The 19,504-nt window shown below is 39.3% G+C and overlaps 1 protein-coding gene across 3 annotated transcripts in view; it reads left to right on the forward strand.

Annotated features, from left to right (window-relative positions):
* Window positions 1-105: 105 nt before the first annotated feature.
* Window positions 106-19,504, forward strand: part of POLQ (DNA polymerase theta) — a 59,700-nt gene continuing 40,301 nt past the window's right edge. Inside the window, exons 1-9 of one of the 3 annotated variants that reach the window (XM_085324700.1) lie at window positions 106-336; window positions 2,874-3,056; window positions 4,099-4,229; window positions 5,626-5,782; window positions 10,207-10,315; window positions 14,465-14,684; window positions 15,818-15,962; window positions 16,056-16,202; window positions 17,149-17,361. In XM_085324700.1, the coding sequence (XP_085180826.1) occupies window positions 111-336; window positions 2,874-3,056; window positions 4,099-4,229; window positions 5,626-5,782; window positions 10,207-10,315; window positions 14,465-14,684; window positions 15,818-15,962; window positions 16,056-16,202; window positions 17,149-17,361 (1,531 nt within the window). In that variant the 5' untranslated portion in view covers window positions 106-110. Of the gene's footprint in view, window positions 337-2,873; window positions 3,057-4,098; window positions 4,230-5,625; window positions 5,783-10,036; window positions 10,107-10,206; window positions 10,316-14,464; window positions 14,685-15,817; window positions 16,203-17,148; window positions 17,362-19,504 lie in introns of those variants that run through there. The other 2 variants (XM_085324699.1, XM_085324701.1) reach the window with 2 other exon arrangements.

The raw sequence follows: 19,504 nt of genomic DNA on the forward strand, positions 1-19,504 counted from the left end.
CGGCCTCGCTCGCGCCAGCCGCCAGGGGGCGGGGCGCCGCCGCGCGGCGTCTGCGGTTCGCGGCCGCTCTGGCTACGGCGGCGCCTGCTCCGGGCGGTGCTGGGATTTGAATGGCTCGGCGGGAAGATGGCGGCGGCGGTTCTAACGGCGCCGCCGCTGCCGCCGCCTCGGCGCTGGCGCTTCGCGGAGGGCGGCGGGACGGTCCGGCCGCTCCCATCGCGGCGGGGAGCGCTGCCCCGCCCGGCCCCGCGGCTCCTTGCCGGGCTGTGCTGAGTCCCCCGCCCGGCCTAGACCTCTCCGTGTGGGGCAGCGCGAGCCCCGGCACCGGCTTGCCAGGTACCGGCGGCCGGGAAGCGGGGATGGGGCGCGGGGAAGGGCTGGCCCCGGCCCGGGGGTGGGGGTGAGGGGGCGAGCGGGGCCCCGAGCGCCGGAGCCTCTCCCTGCCGAAGCTGCAGGGTCTTTGCCCCGGGGGCTGCTCTGCCGTGGCCGCCCTCGGGCGAGGGGAAGCGCCGGCCTCTTGCTGTTAGTGTCTGCCCTGAGGGGTGTTAATATCGCCTTGAGGGAGGCGGAGGTACGTGTTTGYGCTAAAGCGGGTGGTAGCGCGCAAACACGTGTAGAGGATCTTCCTGTGCTACTTTAACGTTTAGCTGAGGAAGGAAAGAAAATGTTGCCCTATATATGTCTCTTGAAGTCGGGCTCGTGCCTTTGGTAAGTTCTTTAACAGCGGGCTTTATCCTTGACTTAGCCTCTAGGTGCTGCCACAACACAGCAATCAGTATAGTCCCTTTTCTTTGGTATATGAGGTGAAGTTCACCTATGTTGTTAAATTGATTTAAGAGGCCGKTGGGCTGGTGAGGTGTGTCACACCTAGCGGCATTGCTTTAGGTGGTCCCGGTTAGTACCCTAATACCTGCAAATGCAGTGAAGTGTGGTAGTWTTCTATACGCCATCTTGCTTATATAACATATCTTGTATCTTCATTCCTTTTTGTGGCTCTTAAGGAAAATATTTACATGTCTCAGCCTCTTCCACAGTCATGTAGCACCTTCTCCCTGATGTGAATATGTTCTGCAAGATATGGTTTTGTCAGCTCCTGCAGATGAGGCTGAGCGGGGCAAGGTAAATATTTGCTTAAGACACCTAGAAGAGGATGCGTTAAGTGCCCCCATTGACTCAGGATGTTGGAAGGATTTTCTTTAAGTAGATCTAATGCCCAGTGCTTTTAACCAAAGATATATGTCTTCCTAATTTTAACTCTTTCTTAGTAAGTAAAAAAGATTCAAGTGCAGTGATATACTTTAGTACATAGATTTTAATGATCCCCTAATGCACAAGCTTTCAAATTTGTGTCTGGTGCTACATCTACAGGTATTCCGCAAACAGCGGAATCGTGTAGTCCTTTACTTACGCTGTCTTATACATGTCTACATGTAGTTTATTGCTTTCCATGTTAGGAAAGAATTTGGAGATCCTATTGTGCCATCTGTTTTGTAATATGAATGATAATGCTGCCATTTTAGTCACACTTTAGGACAGACAAATCTGGCATCCTCCAAATGTCCTTTGRGAAGTCTGTTCTGCATTATGGGACACTGCTGTTTATTCTAGATGGGGTTGAACTTTTTGTTTAGTGTCTCGATAGCACCTTGATTATACAAGAGCTTTTCAAAGCTAAGTCTGTATTAGATTTTTAACATGTGCAAGGAGAGAATGATTGTGCACCARTGCCAGGTGGGTTGGAGTTACCATAAGCAAGGAGGTGTGATTTTTATTATTGTTGAAGGTAAGGATACTGGCTGCTTACATATGCTTATATTACTGATTTAGTCTGCCTTCATGCTGCAACAATGGTTGGAAACTTCTTTTAGATTTTTTTGAATATGCCAGCAGAAAAATGGGTAGAGTAAGTTCATACAATTACRTGTTTTTCAAATGTGTTGGCAAGGTCCTTCACAAAATACTCTTACAGGAGCTAAGTGGTTATGGATGAGAGGGGAGGCATTACTGTGGATCAGAAACCTGTTTTATGTCTCAAATGACAAAAGGGGAAAATAAAGTTTCACTTTTTTATGATTTGGAAAAAGAGAGAACCAGAGAAAGACAATATCTGTAGTTGGCATAAAATTGTTTAGGGTTATAAAGAAAAGATATAAGCATCAAGRAACATAATTAACCTGGGGAACTGGCAACATGATGAAGATACTAATCAGTGTTCATAAAAAGAAATAACATGTTTTGCAAAGTAGCTTGAGCTGCCTGTTTATCTTACGTTTGTTTTCTTAATTCATGGTAAAGCAAGGAAAACATCAAGTAGTTTTCTAATCTGTGAAGGTTACTGAAAGCTTTGTAGTGATAATCTAAAAAGGAAACAGTAGTCTGTAAGGATGAAATGGAAAATACTTTGTATACTGTTATATTTATCAGTGCTGAAACTCACTTTGAGGCTGTATTTGATAATGGCTACTCTGTCTCAAAGGCAAATACCAGAGCCAGAAACAGTGAAGAAATGATCTGAATGTGGCAAATCTTACAGGAGAAGAAATTGAAAAGATGCTGCCAGGAGATAAGAGAATTGATACAACATATGTAGGAAGTACTGAAAAATATAGAGATAATATAGATAGAAGATATATTTTATCTATATATATTTATTATATATAGATAAATAGATAATATATATCTATATATATTCTTATATATATATATAATATATATATAATATATAGATAAAATATATAGATCAGGGCTTTCTTGTCATCTTTTCTTTTAATGCAAGGACTTGTGRAGGAGTTTGAAATTTAGGTTATGTCCTAAGTGACCTCACATTCAAGAGAGTGTATCTAATAATGCTGATTTTTTCCCCCCCTTGAAAGGGCAATATCAGAAGGTAAATATTCCTGAAGACCAAGCAGACAAGTTGCTCCTTGCAAACTGGGGTCTTCCCAAAGCAGTTCTGGAGAAATATCACAGTCTGGGAGTGGTACAGATGTTCGAATGGCAAGCAGAGTGTCTAATGCTTGGACAAGTTCTGGAAGGGAAGAACYTAGTTTACTCAGGTATGCAAACATCTGACAGAACCAGTACTTCTAACTTTCCCAGCACCATTCAAGAGAACATATTGCTGCAGMATGGTGCTGATCTGCTAGATACAAAAGTCAACATATTCTTTATTTTGGAGAGACCACGTTAAGTGCAAATTTCTCTTTTCTGTCCTGTCAGTRTATTGTAGACCTGGCTTGATGGTCTCCTTTTCAGATATGAGAAACTTCTTTCCACTTTCTCTGTTAGTGTTCCTTTTGAGACTGATAATTATCAGTCAGTTATATGTCAAGCAGAAACTGAATGACACCAGCAATGTTAAATAATATATATACTTTTGAAAATTTTATTTATCTGATGTTTTCAACCCCTTCSTCATTGCTCTTCACCTTGTTTATGGGGGTGGGGAATGTAGGAAAGTTGGACTAGAAATCTGTGTACTCTGCCTGTGAAGAAGGTGGTCTCAGAGTGGCACTGGGATGATGGAGAGCTCTGAGGAGTGAGTTTCTTGGGCTTGGATCTGCACTTTATTTACTTAGTTCATGAAAACATGGGACCTTAATGCCAGCTGATGGCTATTCCTTACTGTGRCCTTAGGATGTTGTATCTGCTCCACAGTTCTCAGTGAATGACAGATAGCAAACAGCAATTGTCAGAAAGCAGTAGAGACTAAAATATTCAGCAGCTGGGTCAGTAGTGTGGTAGCTACATTTTTCTATCTAAYCAGAAAACTATAGCATGCTTTTTTTTATTATTTTTTTTCTCCTTGCTTGCAGAGCTGCTATTTCTTCTGCAACGTATGTGAGAACACAGGTCTTGGTAGCAGATTGGAAGAGTGTTTCAGAGAAATACTCTACAGTTGCCTCCATGGCCCTTTGTGGAGTTAATTGCAAATGTAGTTGTGGCTGTGGGAGGTGGCATTACTTGAAGAACCCTGGCCCAAGCTCTCCAGTAACTGTTTTCTTATACTAGTTTTATGATGCTTGTCCTTTAGATTTTTTTCTTTAACTTTTTTTTTTTTTTTTTTTAATAAAAATAATTACAAAATTTTTCTTCCAGCTCCTACCAGTGCTGGCAAGACTCTTGTTGCTGAATTGCTCATTTTGAAGCGAGTCTTGGAGACTCGTAAGAAAGCTCTTCTGATTCTCCCCTTTGTCTCTGTGGCCAAAGAGAAGAAACGYTATCTGCAGGTAAGTAGCATTCAGGAGGGAGAATATATGGATTATAGTTTTTGAGTTGCGTTTTTTAAACAGTTAGTCTTTGTATGGATATAAGGAAAAAATAATTTTGCAGGAGGTGAATTGTTTCTGAAAGGATTTGTAGATAATTTAAAATGTGATTGCATTGTAAGTTAAAAAAATTGAGAGCTTTAACCAAAAAGAGAAACTCAGAAAAATTTTAAGCTGATTAAAACATTTTATTTTGACTTTTAAAGGATTATTTGCATTTATTTGTATGTTTTGTATTATAAGAACTTAGAAGTAATTTTCAAATAAGAGTTTGTGTCTGAAAACCTACAAAGGGGAGATTTCAGCATTATCAGAAATAATCTTTATTTTAGCTTTCCTTGGGCTGTTCCAGCAAAATTTTGTGCTTTTTGCTTTCACTTTGATTTTGCTAAAAATATGTTTTGGCAGCATGTGRTTGTCTTGGTTTCCTCACCTCAGCTTTTTAAAAACAAAATTGCAATGGAAACAGCCTTTTTAAAACAAAACTCTTTTCCTTGGAAGACTTTCGTATCAAATAATTGCTTTCATTAGGTAATGTGATAAAGTAGTAACAATTACTAAAAGCAAATGTAAAAATAGCAAGTATTTTGTTGTAGTTTCTGACATTTGAGAAATACTGGATGTTAATAAACTGAGATGGTATCTTAACCTCACAGATTGCTASGAAATGCTACAAGTTGAATGCAAAAGCTATTTTGTCATGATTGATAATGGGAAAAGATATACTTTTGCTTTAATCTCACAGGGCAGGGGCATTTGTGATGCTGTGTTTTACTACTCCTGGCCTAGTGTTTGGCTTTAGCTGCACATGCTTGAAGTCGTATGGGATTCTGGCCAACTCGTTCAAATATTTATAYCTCTTTTTAATGCAGTGTATAATTTGCCAAAACTTTGGCACTATAGTAGTCACTGTTTCTTGTCTTTTTATTGGGAAGCTTAGCATCATGGTATTTGGGATCCAGCATTTGAATTTTGCCTCARATTTTCCAAGAGCAAGGCTTCTTTGTACATAACCCACTGGTATCGTAAAATGTTGCACTGCATGCTCTCTGAGCTTCTTAATAGTAAACTTAAAAGCTGTTATATAGCCCAGTAGTGCTCYCCATTTATTGCTTAGTTATACGCACTTTATCTTGCAATTATGGACTGTATGGCTTCTGGCTGTAGACATAAAAAAAAAAAAAATACAGTGGAATAGGGAACAATTAATAATAACTGGCTGAGCTATGATTTTAATATGATTAGCTGGCATTACAAGTACCATGAGTTGTGGTTATAGGATGCAGGCTTTGAAGTGATTTCAGAAAATTTCAGGGTTCTGACTCTTGGCACGACATTCTGTCTCCTTGGAAAACAGGCCCTGTTTCAGGAGGTGGGTGTGCAAGTTGAAGGCTACATGGGAAGCATTTCTCCTGCTGGACGTTTCTCTGCCCTGGATGTTGCTGTCTGCACCATTGAGAAAGCCAATAGTCTAATCAATAGACTCATAGAAGAAAACCAAATGGACTTACTGGGTAAAATGCTAGGGCTTGACCACTGGAGGGATGAGGATTATTAAATAATATGAGTGTTTGTGAGAATCATGGGAAACGAGATATTTGTTCAGGTCTGTATGCGACTGACATGTCATATAGGAAAGCTGAGCAACTTTTCTTCCTTGCAATCACCACAGCTTTGGATTTAGGAAYCCAGTCAGGACTTTTATACATAGCTCAGTAACTGGGGAGTGAGTAAGTCAAAGTTGCAGCTTTAGTTTGTCTGATGTGGATGACAGTCCATGGATAGTGATAAGTTGCAATGAGCAATGATTCCCATAGCTGGACAATGTCTTATAAATTAATGAAATTGAGTTAGAGATCTGGGATGTCTAAGTCCAAGGATGTGTCTTTTTTCTGGGTTGGGACAGGGGACTCTCTATGGTGTCTGTTCTTAACCTTCACTTAGCTCAAGGAAGAGAAGGAGCAGCATTTGGTCTGGGTCCAGATAAGTGGAATGAACTGTTAGTGTTCTTCTTGGTAGATGTGGTGACTGGTAGGGCTGTGACATTTGTTTCTCTCTTACAATTTGCTCAAAAGCCTTCTGTCCTTRTAGTATAGGCTTCTGGGTCACCATGCCCCTGATGGCCACTAGATAATGATGGTATTCATTTAGTGTTTGAGAAGAGATATCAAACCAGGAGAAGAACCTGTTTCTATTGTGCACTTTAAGGTAGGCTTGTTTTCCTAGTACAATCAAAAGTTTGTTCTCTTTGCTTTCTCAATAAAGCTATATCCTACTTTATTCTGTGTAGCAGTCCCTCCCATCTGACCTGTAGCATATGCAATTTCAAGTTTATAGAAGTCAAAAAAACCTAGATGAATATCAAACTGTTCTGAGACTTCCAACATTAAAACTGCTGTTTGGTATGCACCTGTTGTCACAATTTTCTGTAGTGTTATATACCAGTTGCTTTTAAAGACAGAAGGGAATAAGCGAAAGAAAATGTTGCAGGTTTTCTCAGAATGTAAGATCATGGGATAACCCATTCACCTGTGGATCTCAGGTGGTTTGCTTACCATGAATGCTGAAGACTTTCAGCAGGTTGGAGGAGAAGTAGATGACCGTGGTTGTGCAGCATTTCAAGTTCATGTGAGCTGAAATGATGCAGTCCAGCTCTATTGTTGACTGTTGTTTTCATCCCTTCCCTCACAAGAGAAATGGTGGTGATGCAGTGAATTGTTTCAGGATACGGCCCAAAGCTTGGTGCTATTTGTAGGTTCGCTGGTTTGTTTTAAASAGGATTTGTATGAGGTTAGGTCACCACAGTGTACAAGCTGTAGTGCCAGCATAAGAGAAAGAAACAAGTTACTCTTGTTTAGGTCGGCTTGCATACCTTGGAATCATACCCAATGTATTAAAGTATGTTGTCTAATATTAACATCTTTCAGAAGGTGGAGCTATGCCAGATCCTTTTGGTTGGTACATCCACCCCTATGTTCTGCTGGGCTCTGTAAGAGGAAGATGCCTGAGATGAGTCGTATAAGTGTAAACAGTTAAGTGAATACAAGATTTGAGTTGGAATGTGTCCCCAAMACTGATACCTCTTTAAAGCATGACATTTTCTTTCACCATTTGAAATGTTCTCTGCTGCAACTTTTTCCCTTGCTCCCCRATATGACTATGTAATTGAAATAAGAGTAAATTAATTATCTTTTTTCTCTTTTGCTTATTTCAAATTAAAAAAAATATTCTAAGCAAAAAAGATAAGTTTCCTCAYTGGCGATAATTTTTTTTTATAAAAGCTGCAAAATACAGGAATGGACTGGAAGTGCCTTTTAACTATCAGATAAGCAAGCTTGTCTGATACTGCAAGACTGTATCTTGTCTCCTAATTAATTCTAAATTTAGACCACTTTATAATGAGGATGTTTTATGTTTTGAGATGAATTATTGGGAGATGACTGCAAGTCTGGCTGAATTCCATTTCAAGCCTGAGCTGTTCCTTTTGTTGGTGTCAACCTCCTGCTGTTAACTCAGATTGCCTTTGGAAATTGTTGAGAGAAATTCAGATCATATGCCTGGCAGAGCTCTCTTGCTGTATGAAGCAGTTCAAAGYGATTTGATTTTGCTAATTATCGTGTAACGTGTATTGGTTTTGAACATCCAGGTAGATAGGAAAGGTATTCCTCTTGTTCTTTTATTCAACCTTGTTTCTTGACACTAATGCTGAAGATGTTTTTAGGAAGGCAGATTAGGGAAGAATCTACTTTCGCAACATGTCAGCTGGGAATGGATTTGTAATGGGCAGTCAGTCGTGAAATTTAAACCTCTTCTTTTTCTTAATTTAAACTTGAAGTAAGGAAGTTGCTGGCTTCATTGTATTTTAAAAAAAGAAAGTCCTCTCTGCCTGCTATTAAGAGCTGTTTAGATTTAAATAGAATGCGGATTTAAAGCAGCCTAGTTATTCTCAAATAAACATATGCAAAAGCTGTCAGTACTTTTTATTAGGTTTTCAGCAGCCTTCTGGGGTCATGCCTAATTTGCAGGCAGAGGGAGGAGATCAAAGCTAGGCTCATTTTCAGTAGCGATGCGGTACCATGAAATTACAACCCTACTCACAGTCCTGAGCTTGTTGCTGAGTCAAAAAGACAACTGTATGCTGGGACCTGTAGTCCTCCTTGGCTGCACTTCCATCTTAAGGTGAGGATATGTTTGTGAACAGTACTGGCTGCCTGCTTTCTCCAGCTATGCTATCCCAGCGTGTCTTCTGAGAAGACTGCTTGAAGAGAGGAAAGCACTGTGTGTGTGTGACAGTCAGCTCTTGTGAGCTTGGAGTCTGCTCAGGGTGATGCAGTCAGGGGAATATGGACAGATGTTGTGTGGGTTTGAGTATTTATTATAGCTGAGTAGCAATACAAAGTTTAGAAACGTTGCCCGTCCAAAAAATAGTGACATTCCCTGGGTTTTGGCCTGTAGATACCACTAGTGTCCTAGACTTTATTTTAGGAAGTAAAATGCAGTATTTTTGGCTGCAAAGACTGAAAGATATGTTCTATGCATTTCTGTTTGGTAGACATCCCATTACCCTGCCCTGTCTCAGTTGCTGGAAGTGTTCAGTCAGATTGTTCAATGGGGAAGCAAGGAGAAACTTTTTCTGACAGCTGAATAATTCGCTGTCTACTAACGCATTACTGATCTTTATAAGGAAGCACAGAATAGCGGAAAATATAGGAAGGTGGAGGAGCGGAAGGGGTGGGAGTTTGTACAAGAGACTGATGAGGCAGTGCTGCGCTCTCTTCTAATTTGTGTGCCTTGAAATTAAAAGAAGAAGATGGACAGAGAGAGAAAGAATGTATATAGGAAGGAGAGGAAAAAAAAGAAACAATGAAAAGTTGCATTGAGATAGATAATATAAGGTCAGGTTTACCCTTAAGCTCCTGCTATTTTTGAAGTACCGGAAAGATCTTTTTATATAGCTATACCAAAGGAAAAAAAATCTACAGAAGCAACACTAATGAAGCCTACTGTCCTCTATTCTCTGCCTTTTTTTTTTTTTTTTTTTTTTTTTTTTTTTTTTTTTTTTTTAATTTTCCCTCAGCCATGGAAGACCATGTCCCTTTGAAACTGCCAGATGGCCAGAGAAAGTACATGTTTCTGCTAGGTGTGCTGGGTTGTTACTGCCAGAGGGAACATGTAATGGCTGAGTTGCAGTGGCTGTTTTTGCCTCCCGGGGGGTTGACACCTCCTCTGGAATGTGATACCCCGCTGCTGATATTCACAAAACTTTTTAGAAACTATTCTCTTCAGTATTTCTACTCATCTTGCAGGTTTCATGGAGGCAGCTGATAGATTTAAGGATTGTTTGAAGGAGACAGGGTAACAACAGATAGAGTGGTCTCTTTAGTTTTTTTTTTTTTTTACAAGAAGCCAAAGTTAAATAGTAAAGCTTATCCTGGTTTGGTAAGTGGGGGTAGAGGCGGAGAAGTATTCGCAGAGCACTCTATGCCAGTGTAATTGCATCTGCTCTAGGCTTTATTTTTCTGTCCTCACGGAACTGGCAAGGAGTCGTGTTTTACCAAGATAGCGATCTCAACAGAAGTTTTGACTGGGTTGTAAGAGTACTGGAATGTTCATTCCCAGATACTCTGAGGCCTGTTGGGGGGGAGGGTGTTACTTGCCAACAGGTTGTGGTAAAGATGCAGTGATACTCTTTTGGGACGTGGCCAAATTCTAATAACTCATCTTATTTATTTATTTATTTTAAAACCAGTGGTGGGCTGGGGGGTGAGATGTCATGATGTTGATTATGATTCGTCTCTTAAAAGAATCTGTGACAGAATGAAGCCATAACAGGTTTTGGTAAGCACCATTGGATTTATGCATTTAGAATTCAATTTATCATGTGGAATGTGAAAAGACATTGACAAATATAACCTGTGTGCTGCTTTTTTTTAATCAGGAATAGTGGTTGTGGATGAGTTGCATATGCTGGGAGACTCTCATCGAGGATATCTGTTGGAACTCCTTCTGACCAAAGTTCGATATCTTACAGAGAAGGTTGCAAAGCGGTGGGTAGACCAGGATATTTGTCTTCTAACAGTTCTGAGTTATGGATGGCTTAAATATTTTGTTACCTGGGTGACTGGAAATTTGGGTTAGCTTCAGGGTTTTTATGAGAGCGATGACCTAGAATATTTTGGTTATTAAGGTCTCAGCATACCACCTCTCTGGAGGCTGCCATTGTAGTCAAAACTTCTTTTCATTGTGTTTTTAATTTGTGTTCTGTCATGGGATTCAATTCTCTCAGGAGCAGAAATAAGGATGAAACTTTCGTTTACTTTTTTTAACCTATTTATTTTTTTTAAAACTTGGGTTAATTAGTATTGCTGAGGGTGATATGTGTTCTTAGTTGTGCCATGTGATAGCCATGTGGTTACGTGGCTTCTCACCTTTAGCACAGCTGATTTGATCCTGGGAAGCTGATTAAATGTTTCAGAACTAGATTGTAATGTTGGACCAAGTTGCAAATTGGGAAGCTACTCTAATTTCAGTGATGTTAGTTAGGTTTCCTAAACAGCATTCCCTATAGAGAGTGTTCTTATTCCCTGCTCTCCCTTTTGTTCAGTCTGTGGGTTTACTAATCAGAGAGCACATAGTAATGGTTTGGTTTCTCTTACCAGCTGGTAAAATTGAATGTTTCACTGTATGATTACTTACGCTACTTGTCTGGTAGTTTTTACTTTTTCTTGCTTTTTCTTTGAAGTTCTTGTTAAATGTCTTTATCCCAGTAGCTACACCAAAGATCATCTTTTGGCTCAGCACTTTATGCAACTGATCCCATTCCACCAGGGTTATGCTCCAGGAGTCTTTATTGTGTAGATGAAGGATATGTTCTTTACTGTTGCATGATCTACAAGTCGTTGAAGGCCATTTCGGGGGAGAGACAGAAAAGGGGAAGGGCAGGGTAGGGAGAAAGAGAGTTTAAGTGCCAATAATTTATTTTTTAGTAGACAACATTGTCGTCTTTTGATCCCACTGCACTGTACTTACTACCTGCTTATTCTCTGGTACCAGACTACAGATGGAGCTGCAGGCTGCTTCACAGACATACCTGTCATGGTATAGTCCTTGTTTCTCCTTGCTGCTCTGGTCAGCTGACATGAGATCTTGTAGATGTTAATGACAACTCTAGAGGCTCATAAGAATTCAGTGTCTAGATCCTAAACACCAAACCATGCAGCTGTTCTACAGTGCCAGAACACAGCCAGAGACAAATGCAGGGCATGGTGCATTGATCTTCTTAATCTTTACTAGTGACGCTGAGAGAAGAGTCTACATCAAATGTTCTCTGAGCACTAAAAGCCAGATTTCTCCAACTTTTCTCTGATGCTTCCTGTTTGGTGAGTCATATTAGTGCTGGGTTAAGCACAGACCCCCCCATTTAGTTCTGGGGGAGCTGCCGTTTTCACACTTGGCTCTGCACTGGATCTTCTAGCCAATATTTTCCATGCTGATTTCCAGGACCTAGCAGCATTCTGTGTCTAATCAGCTCTTATTCTGGTTCTCTCCCCATAACTCCAGCAAGCCAGTGCACTTCAGAGCAGTGTGAGTTACTTTGCCATTCCATCTACCATTGGCTTATCTTGGAGTTGTAACACAGACGCTGTACTCTTTCTGCTTTCCTGCCATACGCTTGAGAAGCATGAGGGAGAAAACATCTATCAGGGAAAAAGTGACAGATGCATCAAGGAGTGCTCCTGGGAAGACAGGATACTTCAGCCTTCACAATATAGGTACTAGGGCACAGATCCTTCTTCTCTGTTGTGATCAGACTGACCATCCTTCATGCCAGTAAGTAGTAAGGGGAATGAGATGACCATTTCTTGGTTTTGGTACTCACTTGAGACTCCTAGTGTTTAAGACTATTTCTCTCAAACATCCTCCTAAGCCTTTTATAAAAATTTATTTTTATTTTTTAAACTGAGAGACCCTTTATCCAAATTCTTTAAAGATTGTCCGGCCTTGCCTGTTATCAGAATGACCAGCAGTGCTTTTAAGCACTTTAAGTGGTTAGCTGGACATCTCCCTGAAATAGGGGACTATGTCTTTGTACCAGCATACCAGCAAAATGTTTTTGAGAGCCATTGCCAATGTGGGTGCCCTTGTTTTCCAATGAGACTTCTGCAGGCTAGCCAAAATTCTGCAGCAGATTTCTGTCCTCTCCATTGAGAAAAAGTGATGTGGAACTGCATATCTTTTTTTTTTTTTTTTTTTTTTTTTCCCTCTTCTTTTCATGATTAATGTTGCTTTAGGGAAAAAGCTGGCAACTAAGACTTGGGAGCTGTACTAACAAACGCTTGAATGGCTTGGGTAAGAGTCTGTCTTTTCCTGTCTTCCTTGTTTCTGTCTTGCTGATGACCAGGCTTTTTTACTCTGTCTTCTGGGAAGTCTTGTTTCCTCTGTCTTGCCTCTAGCAATATCTTTTGGGAAGGTTCAGACAGTCCCTGAGTTCACATCGATTTCTCAGACATTTTTGCAGATAGCACATAGGTGACAATTTGAAGAACATCTGACCATGTTGCTGCAGTATTCCTCCTGGCTGAAATTCTTCAGTTTTCTGATGGACTAGCAAATCTGCATTGAACACCTACCTTTTGTTGACACTGTCTAGGTAGCTCCAGGGCTGTTTCTTCTGATTTCAAATTCTGCTCAAAGCAAAGAAAGAGGAATTATAGGTAACTTCATTGATTTGAGTTGGCCCAAGTGGTTCTTGTCTTAGAAATTTTTCTTCCTTCTGACTCAAGGAGTCTGAGAGCTCGCTCTCTTCCTAGACATGCTGAATTGGAACTAAACACTATTATATCTTGCTCYGCTTCGCGTTGTGTATGCTAGCTGGCTATTTGCCAGAGCATTCTCCTTCTCCCAGGTAACAGAAGTTTTATTTTAGTTGCGTACTGGCCTCTATGACAAAGATTTGCTTGGCTAAATTGGTTAGGCTTTTGCCCTGATAATCCAAATCACTCTCCCCAAGCCTGGGTGTTTTTGTTGGTTTGACTAGTTTACTTCTTAGAGTTTAAAGTGTTTATATTCTTTCTCTGGGGAGAGTGCACCTTGCTGCCACATTTGCTCACCGTGGCTGGAAGAGACTGCTGGAATATTCTGTCTCAGCTGCCTTGAAGAAGCTGCTGAAGCTGGGATCTTTGGCATGTGTCGTCTCCGTGTACTTTAACTTGCCTATCTTGGAGTTCTTTCAGAAATCTAGTGTTTGGCAGTTTGCAATTGAGAGGAAACTCAAGTGATCTCTGCTTTACATACTAAAAGGAGGACAGGGCATGAATGTGGCTCCAATGGATACTGTAAAGACAATTTTTTTTTCCAGTCTCACACTTATATAGCATTGTCTGTGTTAAAGATTCAGTGGCAAACTGGGCATACAAGCAGATAACCCCTCTTTCAGGAAGAATAATGAAGTATAAATAAGAGGTGTACAAGAAATTGTATTTTTTCGTGTCTCCCCCTCCCCTTTTTTTGAGTCCCATTCTATGGCTAGGGGTGTGGGTAGGAACTGTAGACGATTTGTTGTAAGCGTAAGAGACTAAAGAAAGATCATGTATATTTTAATTCAGGCTTCAACATCCACATTTAGGCATCTAAATTAGTTTGAGTTTTCAGGACTGTTAAGAGTCCATTAATTCCCACTGAATTTAGTGGAACCTGCTGCTCAGCACTTTGGAAATTAAAGCTGATTTCTTTTTTGCTGAACTAAATACTTTGGTTCCCAACTATAGGAAAAACTTAGTCTAGGGTTATTTGTTCTGAAATTGAAACAAATGGAGGTGACTTAATTGAGGCATTTAAGTTTAGGAAGATAGCAGTGGAGACAGATCCATTCCTTTATTTCCATGTGCTTGTTAATGGTGAGGAAATAGTTATTTGTTTTTGTTTTACAGTTTCTTCAAATATGCAGCCAGTTTACGGCTGTTGTTACCTAAAGAAACTTGAAGTTAGATTCAAAATGATCAAAAGCTTAGAATATCTTGTGATTAATTTATAACTTGTCATTGTTTTTGCAAAAAGTAGAGTGTGCCTGACTACTTTTTCAAGGAGCGCAAAGAATAGCTTTGCACACCAAAAATAGATTGTGTTTGTCTGATTGTTGTTTTCTAGGACAGTAGCCTGTGTAGTTATTAATTTTATTTTCTTTCAACCACTTACAGACAAGCAAAGATGACCAGTCCTGGTTTTAGTGGGATACAGATAGTAGGCATGAGTGCTACCCTCCCTAACTTGGGACTCCTAGCCTCATGGTTGGATGCAGAACTGTATTGTACAGACTTTCGTCCTGTGCCGCTCATGGAGTGGGTGAAAATTGGCAGCAACATCTATGACTCTTCCATGAATCTAGTGCGAGAATTCCAGCCCAAGCTTCAACTGAAGGTAATAAAACTAAGTAAGCGGCTTTGGGATAACAGCTTTTCTACCATTAAATGTAAAATGATATATGTACTGATATGTTTTTAGCTTTTTGATTAGGTGATATTTCCAACTTCATTTTTTTTTTTATTTCACAGACTGTATACTCAAACCAAGGACAACATTCTTTTTTTTTTTTTTTTTGCCTTTTGACTCGAAGCTTAAACATACGCAAACTCATGAATTTGAGTTCTTGATGTTTCTTGTATCTGAAGTTCCCTCTCCCCACCCCCCAGCCCTCTATCCAATGCTGTATCCTCAAATCTACTTCATTTTTATAAATAACGGTGAATGATTCCTAGTTAGGTTGAGGAATTTGCATTAATTGTTGGGAGAATGTATTTGCATTACAATATGGTGCTGAACTTGCTTATGTTAAACTGCTAAATATTTTTGTCAGTAGTTAGAAGGCARATGTCCCTTCTTATTCTTCTTAGCTTATCTTCAGTATTCAGTACTTTCAAGTACCGAAAAGGATATGAAGAGTTAAGGGTAATGTACTATAACGACTTGAATCCCACACAAAGGGAAGTACTAAACAGGTAGAAATGAAGAATTTGCATTTCCCATTTCTAGTTTCTTTTCTGTGGAGTCTTTCACAGAATCATAGAATAGTTGGGTTTGGAAGGGACCTCTGGAGATCATGTGGTCCAGCACCCCGCTCAAGCAGGGCCAGCTAGAGTAGGCTGCTCAGGGCCATGTCTACTCTGATTTTGAATATCTCCAAGGATAGAGACTCCACAACCTGTAAAACCCTCTATAATCTGCCTAGTTCTTTTTCCTCTACTGCAGGCTGCAGTGTGGAGGTTGCATTGACTTTGTTTACTGTGTGGCCTTCATTCAGATTTATAGATTTATGAAACCAAGACACGAAACCTTATTTATTCATGTGTAGATCTAGGGCTGCCATCAACAATATAGTCATACTAGTGCCTAGACTTCCTAAAATAAGCAAAAAACCTAAGATGACAGTGCTTCACCTTCATTTGCTCCTCTGTCTGATTGAAGAAGATGATTCCTATGTTAGAGAACAGTGACAGCATTTACAAACTCGGTTCAGTGTTACAGTGCTCTGAAAATATTTTGTCTCAATTCAGGGAGATGAAGACCACGTTGTGAGCCTGTGTTATGAGACTGTTTGTGATGGTCATTCAGTTTTGCTCTTCTGTCCATCCAAGAACTGGTGCGAGAAGCTGGCAGATGTCATTGCCAGGGAGTTCTACAATTTGCAGCAAGCTGAGAGTAAGAGGAAGCAGTTGATAGAAGACTGTAACCTGCACGGTGTTCTAATGCAAAGTATTTTTAATGCACGCTATAAAAATATTTTCTCTCAAGGTTCTGCAAAAAACTCAGCCCTTTCTCCAGTTGTTGTGGACAGAGAAGGGATAAACGATGTTCTGAATCAGCTAAAGCATTCTCTGTCAGGCCTGGACTCTGTGCTCCAACGTACTTTACCATGGGGAGTAGCATTTCATCATGCAGGTATTCCTGTGTATATTGGTCTGGAATTTTGTAATGGTTGGGTTATGTGGATTCTTAATGCTGTCATGAGGTTTGTATTTACCAGTTGCTTTTTGAAGCCTTCTCTAGCTTATGACTGAATTAAGATACTTTGAGTATTTCACAAAAGTAAACTTGAAATTCTTTGTTGGCCAAAGACTTAAATAATTGTAATGAAAAATCTTCTATTACGTGGAATAACAGTAATTTTCTAAATACAATTTAAAAATCTTTGTGAAATCCTGGAAATATGAACTAATTTACAGCCAAAGCATTTTCAAGCTGTCCCTAAAGCTGCTAGGCTTCTTGGAGCAAATTTCCTCAACTTAATTCTGAAATAGATGAGTAAATAGAAGCAATATTACAATAAAGAAATAAAAGAAAAACGTGATGTTAGCACTTCTGGCTAGATCTTTTCTTTCTGACTTTAAGTATCAGTGTATGTCACCTGTTCATCCATGGAGGAAGAAGGACTAACTAGTGGAAGAAAGAGCAGTAGCAATGATATTGAATGCAGGAGGGGAAAAACCAAAAATGCTCCTGGGATGTGGGCTTTTTCCTCAAGAATGAACTTGACCTGAAACTCTGAAGGATAATCCTAGTTCCCTACATTGATTGCTACATCCAGTATGTTATTTTATTTCATTTATAAACATGTAGAAATATTTGTTCATCTTGCTACAATTTGTGAAAGTAGAAGAGCTAGTTTGTAAATGTTATAGCTGACTAAAGGGTGAAACCTTCGTGGAAAGTTYGCTTTGGTAATGTTTCGGAAGAAGTAACTGAGATTAGTGTTGTGACTGTATTTCAAAAAACTGAATGGTAAATGGTTCATTAAGTCTGTTCCTCTCCTTGCTTGACAGTAATACTATTGGCTTTTAAGTGCAATCTTATCATTAGTGGTTCACTAAAAGCCATCTTTTCCCAGGTCTTACTTTTGATGAACGAGACATCATTGAAGGAGCCTTTCGCCAGGGCTTGATTAGAGTTCTAGCAGCAACCTCCACGCTTTCATCTGGAGTGAACTTGCCTGCACGCCGAGTAATTATACGAACTCCTGTGTTTGGTGGCAAACTGCTGGACATCCTCACTTACAAGCAGATGTCTGGAAGGGCTGGCAGGAAAGGAGTAGACACAGTGGGTAAGTGGAGGCTTTATTAACATTCTCCAAGAATGGTGTTAACCTAATTAAATCCAGGGCAGTGCTTTGCAATTAGTGACTAATCATGATGAATTCCTTTGGTATTCAGTATGATTAAGTTAATCAAGATGAATTTGTTTGGTACTAATGGAGTAAAATTTTTAATTCCCAGGGGATTCTTTTTCACTGCATGAGGCTTGTTTTGATATTTGCATGTCAGTTACTTTGGGAACAGTCTGTTTTCTTCCTTAAATTCTCGGTAGCTTCTAAGACCTTGCTTATTTGCCTTAATTTTGCAGTATATGGTTAATATACTAAAGCATTTACAGTTTTTAGTTTGAAAATTTATAGTAAACTCCCACTGGACATGCTTAAAATTTTGAGAAATTTTAAAGCCTACAATAATAATTTGAAAGTTGCTTCTGAAGTTCTAACTTGGATTTATTAAATTTCTACTAAACAATAGTATTTTTGGATCCTGAAAGTAGTGATGTTGTAGAGGTGCATAGGAATATAAACAGTAGATCATAGCTAATATGCTATCTTTGTGAGGCCAGTGGCACTAATTGATGTCCAACAAACTAACCCTGCCTGTTAGTTTAATTTGTAATGAAAATTTATGTTTGTGAATGACATTTGGAGAAATTATAAAGTTCAACAGATGCAGGAAGGCAGACTGTTCTACTGATGGATTGATTGATGCTGGCTGGAACCCTATGTAAGCAGACTGTAATTGTATTTAACATTCTATTTTTACTAGAGTAACACAGCAGCCCTGCATTTTGCCACCTATATCCGTGTGAACTATCCCTGTGTGCTTAAAGAAAAGGGCAGTTGCATACTACATTTTAAAATTTACTGGACTTCTTATCATTTGAGTGTAGCTGGCAGGTGTAAAAATTACGTTGTTGCCGAAGTTTTCTCCCTTCACCCCCTCAAGTTACAAGTAGTAGTACTTTTTTGACAGATTTGATGTGATTGTATGTTTTGCACAGTAAGCAGTTGATTTTTATGCTGATGAGCTTCATAAATGTTCAATTTTTTCCACTCTGAAGAGTCTTTTGGATGAGAGCATAAAACTACATAACCAGCTGCTACTTTTTCCACAGAGTAGCGGAGTAGGGATACCAGAGAAAAGCAATGGATAGGAAAAAAAAAAAAAAAAGGCAGCTGTGTATGAATATGAAATTCAGTTGACAGGCAGAAGATAATTGCTATTACGTGATTTTTTTTTCTCCTCCAAATATTGTATTGTTGAATTGTCTCAGGTTTTGATTTTTTTTCTGATTTGATGAAAATTGAAAAATATTATTTTAGGAAGTAAAACTGAGCTATTTTTATTTTTGATTTCATCAAAATCATCATGTTTCTAGGGTAAAAAAGGAAAACTGTTCAATGTTGCTGAACCAAAGCAAGAAACCAGGCTGCAGATTAAGTTCTTTTCCTGTAGATTGAGGGGGTTAGATACAGCAGTATGTGCAAAATCAAAGAGGAAACATACTAGATAATACAGGTTAGTCTGTGTCTTGCTCTGTCTGTCTGTGTCTTGCTCTCCTTTTATTTTTTAAAAACTCTTCGACAGGTTATAATTACTGCCTTTAAATTCTCACTGACATCTTGGGGAAGGGTCRCCCCCCCATACCCTAATGTCTGTCGGATAAGGTCTGGTCAAGTAGATACTTGTCTTTTGTTACTTTTATCACATTGAGTAGTCAAAGTTATCACAGGGAATTGTGGGTCATATAGAGAATCATGTAAGAAATGAGTTCATGTTCTTTATTGCTAAAATCAAGGTAAGTTTTCTTTTCACAAAATGATACTTGCTGGCAGTTTGTCATAACTTATGTACTCCAGCTTTGGCTGAAGTAGATGGCCCACAGGTGTCAAAGATTTTATATGACAGTGTAAAAAATTTCCAAGAGACATTCTCTGAGCATATCTTTTATCCTGTCATTCATTAATGTAATCATGTTTAAGCTGTGTATGATTACTCACACGCAGTACACTTGTATTTATTACATTCATTAAATTTAAATGTAGTTGTGTTTTCATTACTTCTGGATTAGCAACATTACCATGGCTACAATTTTATCATAACTCAACATTTCTAGGATCCTATTAATACACAGTACCAAAATAATAT

Source organism: Rhea americana, unplaced genomic scaffold (assembly GCF_003343005.1).
Source record: "Rhea americana isolate MKP2758 unplaced genomic scaffold, rheAme1 scaffold_92, whole genome shotgun sequence".
Lineage (NCBI taxonomy): Eukaryota > Metazoa > Chordata > Aves > Rheiformes > Rheidae > Rhea > Rhea americana.